A 7,660-nucleotide genomic window follows, 5' to 3' on the forward strand; every position below is an offset into this window, starting at 1 on the left:
GCCTCGGCCTCCCAAAGTGCTGGGATTACAGGCTTGAGCCACCGCGCCCGGCTGGCCAGGCTGGTTTTAAACTCCTGACCCCAGTGATCTGCCTACCTTGGCCTCCCAGAATGCCAGGATTACAAGTGTGAACCACTGTGCCTGGCTCAGTTATTATTCTTACGTAACAACAGACAGGAGTTGCTGTCAGATGTTTATTCTCGTTGGTAGATGCTGGTGAGGCAGATGTTGAGCTCCATTCAGACTTTGAAAAAGCCACATACTATAATGTGAGTGATCCTGCCTTACTTCCAAAGGACACATACAGAAAGAAACATCTTTGTCTAGAATCTTTCAGAGGTCCAAGCCCAGCCTGTTTTGGAGAGGGCTTTGCCTCTGTTGGTGTCATTATTTTCTGTCAGTTTATACTCCTGCTGTGAAAATGATAGCTTTTTTTCAACCTCCTTTATGCTCAAGAAATTTTTGTTTCCAGGGGATTTATTGAGGCATGTCTATGTTTGACGTAGATTTCCTTTTATTTTCAGGTATTTCTGGTGGTCGCATTCATATATCAGTTTTAGGAAGGCTTGGGACATTTGAAACTCAAATTCTGCGAAGAGCTCCTCTTAGATCCTTTACAGAAACACCAGCATTCTTTGCCTCAAAAGATGGAATAAGTAAAGATGGTTCTGGAGATGGAAATAAGNTGCGAAGAGCTCCTCTTAGATCCTTTACAGAAACACCAGCATTCTTTGCCTCAAAAGATGGAATAAGTAAAGATGGTTCTGGAGATGGAAATAAGGTAATTATTTTTATCTTACTGGCACCTGTACACATTGTGAATTCCCTCCTGTTAAATATAATAATAGTACTACTGTCTCTTGCTGGCTTATATGTTTTCCTTAGGAAATATAAGACCTGAAGAATTTTATATAATTAGATGTTTCATTTTGAACCTTAAAATACTTTTATAAGCATTGCACATAATAAGCAGTAATTAAAATTTCTAACACCCCAAAGTAGTAAAGAAGTGTCATTTAATAACCTGTATGGTCGGTAAGATTGAATTAGGAATAGCCGTCTTTTCCTGCTTTCATACAGCTCTTATAACCTGTTACAGTATAAACCTCACTTTATCTTCTACCTAAAAATTGCAGATTTGTGGTGTAACTTAATGTTGTAGCTACTAAGTAGATGATTGGTAGTTGTGTTGGGTCAGTGACTTACCAATTTTTTTCATTATGTGAATTTGAGTAACACTTGAGTTAATTTTATATATTAGATGAAATGTGAGGCACTTACATATCCATACTTAACCCTAACAGTGCCTCTCTGATGTAGGTAAAATTATTCCCATTTTAGAGATAAGTTATATCTCAGAATAGTCAGCATCACTACCTGCCATAGGTAGTGGATAATAACTCCTGATTCAATTTCATTGAAATGTAGTTTTTTACCCTTAGTAACTTATCTAGTGTTTATTGAGTTACTGAATGAAAGCTATTTATTTTATATGTTGGCACATGTCATATAAAGGAGAACTACAGATGTACATGTATTTACTAGAACTGATTTGACTTTTGAAGTAAATAGATCTTCTGACACCAGTAATAGTAGAATTACAAACTATACTAATAATTTCATTCTAGAAATTTAGAAAATTATAACGTTAGTTACAAACAGTATTGTTTATATTTAAGTTGGTTGCCTGAAACTAACAATTGACACTCTTTTTTCTCCTTCATAAAAATTAGAAATCAGCAAGTGAGGGAAGTAGTAAGAAATCAGGCTCTGGGAATTCTGGGAAAGGTGGAAACCAGCTGCGCTGTCCTAAATGTGGTGACTTGTGCACACATGTAGAGACCTTTGTGTGTAAGTATTACGTCCTCTGTTTTTTCCCTACATTTTCTATAAATTATTAAATGTATAGAAATATGTAAATTATGTAAAATTTAGTTACATATTTATTATTTTTTGGGACAGAGTTTCACTTTTGTTGCCCAAGCTGTAGTGCAATGGCGTGATCTTGGCTCACTGCAGCTTCCACCCCCTGAGTTCGAGCAATTCTCCTGCCTCAGCCTCCTGAGTAACTGGGATTACAGGCATGCGCCATCACACCTAGCTAATTTTTGTATTTTTAGTAGAGATGGATTTTCTCCGTGTGGGTCTGGTTAGTCCCGAACTCTCAACCGCAGGTGATCCGCCTGCCTTGGCCTCTGCAAGTGCCGGGATGACAGCTGTGAGTCACTGCACCTGGCCCAATTATGTAAAATTTATAAATATAGGCCAGGCGCAAATGGCTCATGCCTGTAATCCCAGCACTTTGGGAGGCGAAGATGGGAGGATCTGTTAAGCCTAGAAGTTCAAGACCTGTCAGGGCAACATGTTGAGACACCTGACTCTACAAAAAAAAAAAAAAAAAGCTAGGTGTGGTGGTGCATACCTGTGGTCCTAGCTACTTCTTTTAAGAGGTTGAAGCTGCAGTGAGCTGTGATCATGCCACTGTACACCATCCTGGGTGACAGAGAACCTGTCTCAAAAAAAAAATGTGTATATATATATATATATATATGTATATATATACACGCAGACACACACATATAAATTGTATTAATTGTGTAGAAATATGAATTATATAAGATATATAAATTTATGTAACTTTGTTCGGTATATAAATTATATATAAATTGTATGAGCTTACCTGATTCTCTCTTATGTTCACCATATACTAGAAAATCCTCAGGACTGGTAATACTTTGCACTGTTGTATAAAAGACAGTTTAAGAAAAATACTTGCTGCTTTATTTTGCTGACTTGTGTTTATTTCAAATTTGGATTTTGTGAATTTCTGGATGTGATTATTAGGCTATAGGAGAACCAAGACTTATTTATTCTGTATTTATTACTACATTCTTTGAATACATATTGAGTATCTCACATGGCTGGGAAGGCCAGTCATTCAAATATTAAGGTAATTTTCCTTAATACTTACCAAAGGAGGTAAGCCCTCAATTCTGGGAACCATCTGATAATTATTAATGATTCAAACACTCAGAGAAGGAAGAAATCATGGCTGGGCACAGTGACTCACACCTGTAATCCCAGCACTTTTGAGGCTGAGGTAGGCAGATTTCTTGAGCCCAGAAGTTCAGAACCAGTCAGAGCAACATGGCAAAACCCCATATGTATAAAAGATACAAAAATTAGCCAGGCATGGTGGCACATGGCTATAGTCCCAGCTACTCAGGGGACTGAGGTAGGAGGATCGCTTAAGCCTGGGAGGTGAGTCTTCAGTGAGCCAGCCATTGAACTCCGGTTTCAGTGACGAGGAAAGAGCCTGTCTCAGAAAAAGAAAAGAAGGAAAAAATCAACGGCCCTACTTTTGTCGTTAGTGTTGGTAACTCTGAAATGCAAGCATGCTCTTACAAATATTTTCATTAATGAATCAAATAATCAAAAAACTCATTGCTTAAATGATTTAGAGTTGATAGTAATTAATTGTACCACAATGTCATCCTTTCTGTACAATCCAGTTGTAGAAAGCTTCATAAGAATTCAGTTTCTGATGGTTGGCTAGAGAGTATTCTCTCTCTCCTGACCCTAATTTTGAGACTTTGATTACAATTTCACATTTACCGTTAATAATAAAAATTGGCTACCATATGAAAAGGCACTAGATGTAGTTTTTTGGTTTTTTGTTTGTTTGTTTTGAGATGGAGTCTCACTCTGTTACCAGGCTGGAGTGCAGTGGTGCAATCTCGACTCAGTATAACCTCTGCCTCAGCCTCCTGAATAGCTGGGACTACAGGTGTGCGCCATCATGTGCAGCTGATTTTTGTATTTTTAGTAGAGATGGGGTTTCACTGTGTTGGCCAAGATGGTCTCTATCTCTTCACCTCATGATCCACCCTCCTTGGCCTCCCAAAGTGCTGGGATTACATGTGTGAGCCACCATGCCTGGCCATAGTATGTTTATAGGTACTGGAAAGACTTAAAGTAGCTCCATCACATAGCTGGAATATTAGAGGCTCTGAACGAGATTTAATTTGGATCACACATAAATGAAAGTGGTCCGGGAACAGTGGCTCATGCCAGCAATCACAGGACTTTGGGAGGCTGAGGCAGGCGGATCACTTGAGGTCAGGAGTTTGAGACCAGCCTACCCAACATGGTGAAACCTTGTCTGCGTGCATCTGTCCTCCCAGCTATTTGGGAGATTAAGGCAGGAGAATCGCCTGAACCTGGGAGGTGGAGGTCACGGTGAGTCAAGATCACACTACTGCATTCCTCCAGCCTGAGGGACAGAGCAAAACTCCATCTCAAAAAAAAAAGGTAGAACTGGGTGATAAAACCTTCTAAACAAATTCGATGTGATGTAATAAAATTACAAAGGCCAAGAATTGCTCAGTTTGTAAGGTCAGTATCTCATATTTTAATCAAGAAATTTTCCTCCTTTTATTCTTTTTTTTTGAGACGGGGTTTCATCATGTTGGTCAGACTGGTCTCGAACTCCTGACCGCGGGTAATCCACCCGCCTCGGCCTCCCAAAGTACTGGGATTACAGACGTGAGCCACCACACCCCGTGAGCCTCCTTTTTTTCTTGAAATAAACATTTCAGCCTTTACAGACCTAAGGAATAATTTCTTGCCGGACGTGGTGGCTTATTACTGTAATCCCAGCAGCTTGGGAGGCCAAGGTGAGCGGATCACCTGAGGTCAGAGGTTCGAGACCAGCCTGGCCAACATGGTGAAACCCCTTCTCTACCAAAAATACAAAAATTAGCTGGGCGTGGTGGTGGGCACCTGTAATCCCCTGGGAGGCTGAGGCAGGAGAACTGCTTGAACCCAGGAGGGCGGAGGCTGCAGTGACCCGAGATTGTACCACTGTACTCTAGCCTGGGAAACGGTGAAACTGCATTTCAAAAAAAAAAAAAAGAATTTCTTAGAGTAGAAAAGGAAAGAAACTAATATTTAATAAATGCCAACATATATAGTTTTATTCTTGCAACCTCATTTTGTCATAACGAAGCGTATTCTCCTTTTTATAAATGAAGAAACTTGAGATTTAGCAAGTTTAAGTAACTCATTCAAGGTCACATAGCAGTGAAGATTTACTATTAACATAAGAGAGGAATTTCTTATCTCATACATTTCTACCATCTGGAGATTCTTTAGGAATAAATTAGCTCCTCTTGGGATTAAATTCATTTTATTTCTATGCATTCTTTCCAAAACTTACCAGGTTGTGTTCATCACTAAAGATGACTGTTAAACTTAGAGATTCCCAAACTCCTTCCCTAGAGATTAAGATTCTGTAGATGTGGGATGGGGTCCTAGAATCTGTATGTTAGTAGTATCTGTATATTAGTAGTTAGACCAAGTGTAGAAACACTACTTTACTGTAATCAGTTCAAGGCTGAGTCCTGTTTGCTTTGAAAATTCTAATTGGGGATGGTGATACAGGAATAGAAAATGTGGAAGGAGCCGGGCGCGGTGGCTCAAGCCTGTAATCCCAGCACTTTGGGAGGCCGAGGCAGGTGGATCACGAGGTCAAGAGATTGAGACCATCCTGGTCAACATGGTGAAACCCCGTCTCTACTAAAAATACAAAAAATTAGCTGGGCATGGTGGCGCGTGCCTGTAATCCCAGCGACTCAGGAGGCTGGGGCAGGAGAATTGCCTGAACCCAGGAGGCGGAGGTTGCGGTGAGCCGAGATCGCGCCATTGCACTCCAAAAAGAAAAAAAAAAAAAAAAATCCATCCCAAAAAAAAAAGAAAAAAAAAAAAAAAAGAAAATGTGGAAGGAAAGAATGAAAAAAAAGAGCACACACTTATATACAAAATTAATAAGCAAATGTGTTGATCCAGATACCGCTGGCCTCAGAAAATGTGCAGATGATTGTGACACTGTCCCTGTCCTCTGTAACTGTAGGCCCTAGCAGTGCAATAAGCCCCTCCTCCCTTGGTTTTGCCTACCCATAATAAGTCTTTTTAGAATGCATCCTTTTGACTCCTGTGTCTGATCTTAAAAGTTGGGTCTTCGTTGTCCTTAAGAGAGTTTTATTTGATCTCAGGTTACTTACAGGTTGAGCATCTCTAGTCTGAAAATCTGGAATTCAAAATGCTTTGAAATCCTAAATTTCTCAGTGCCATGATGACGCTTAAAGAAATGCTCCATTGGGCATTTCAAATTTTGGATTTCACGTAGGAGTGCTTAACCAGTGTATTTCTGCACGTATTCCAAAACCTGAAAACATTTGAACTCTGAAACTCTTTTGGTCCCATGCATTTTGGTTAAGGGATACTCAGCCCGCATTTCATTTTTGTTTTTCTTTTTGAGATGGAGTTTTGCTCTTGTCACCCAGGCTGGAGTGCAGTGGTGCAATCTCCACTCACTGCAACCTCTGTCTCCTGGGTTCAAGTGATTGTACTGCCTCAGCCTCCCAAGTAGCTGGGATTACAGGTGCCTGCTACCACACCCAGCTAATTTCTGTATTTTTAGTATAGATGGGGTTTTACCATGTTGGCTAGGCTGGTCTCGAACTCCTGGCCTCCCACCCACCTTGGCCTCCCAAAGTGCTGGGATTACAGACGTGAGCCACCGTGCCCAGCCTGCATTTTGTTTAAGTCTGCATTTATTGGGATACTAGTTTGTAAACATCTTTTTATATGCTTTTTGGTCACTTGTAATAATCTTTTGTGAATGGCCTGTTTAGGTAATTGCCTAGTTTTTGTCGTGTAATTATTTTTAATTACTTGAGGAATGCATACATAGATCCTCCTTTATGAGAAAAGAATAGACCCTTATAGATGAAGCTAAAGTTCTTTAATATATCTTCATTGAACGTGATTTTTTTTAAAGTATAAATATTCATGTTTTTGCAAATTGCTTGTTTCAGTAAGCTATGTTTTGAGAGCTGTGTATATTAATATAGTTGACTCTTCAACAGTGGGTTTGAATTGCTCAGGTCCACTTATACCTTGTTAATTATCAACCAAACACATAAGTCCAGTGTATACGGGGAGCTGACTTTTTATATATGTGGGTTCCGTGGGGCCAGCTGCGGATTTGAGTATGCATGGATTTCGTTATATGTTGGTGGTCCTAGAACTAGTCTCCTGTGTGTGCCAAGGGACAGCTGTACATTTGGGCCTAGTCTTTTCCTTTTAAAAATTTATTTGTTTGAGATATCTTCATTATAACATGTAGTTCATTCTCAGTGGTTTTAAGATATTTACCAAATTGTGTGATCATCTCCACTATCTAATTCCAGAACATTTTTCATCACCCCAGAAAGGAGAAACCCCATAGCCCTTAGTCAGCCTCCACCCTTCTCCCCTCCTAGCCCCTGTTAACTGTTAACTACTTTCTGTATCAGTGGATTTGTCTGCTCTGGGTACCTCATATAATGGAATTATATGACGTGGCATTTCATATCAGCCTTCTTTAGGATGTTTTCAAGGTTTATCCATGTTGCAGCATATATCAGTATTTCATTTTTTTTTTATTATTATTATTTTTTTTGAGACGGAGTTTTTGCTCTTGTTACCCAGGCTGGAGTGCAATGGCACGATCTCGGCTCACCGCAACCTCTGCCTCCTGGATTCAGGCAATTCTCCTGCCTCAGCCTCCCGAGTAGCTGGGATTACAGGCACGTGCCACCATGCCCAGCTAATTTTT

The 7,660-nt window shown here is 39.9% G+C and overlaps 1 protein-coding gene across 1 annotated transcript in view; it reads left to right on the forward strand.

The window, feature by feature from the left end:
- CLPX (caseinolytic mitochondrial matrix peptidase chaperone subunit X) overlaps positions 1-7,660 on the forward strand; it is a 43,631-nt gene that overhangs the window by 5,638 nt on the left and 30,333 nt on the right. Inside the window, 2 exon segments of the mRNA XM_037732961.1 lie at positions 525-694; positions 1,734-1,851. Coding sequence (XP_037588889.1) covers positions 525-694; positions 1,734-1,851 — 288 coding nt within the window.

Source organism: Cebus imitator, unplaced genomic scaffold, assembly GCF_001604975.1.
Source record: "Cebus imitator isolate Cc_AM_T3 unplaced genomic scaffold, Cebus_imitator-1.0 Scaffold485, whole genome shotgun sequence".
Taxonomy (NCBI): Eukaryota; Metazoa; Chordata; class Mammalia; order Primates; family Cebidae; genus Cebus; species Cebus imitator.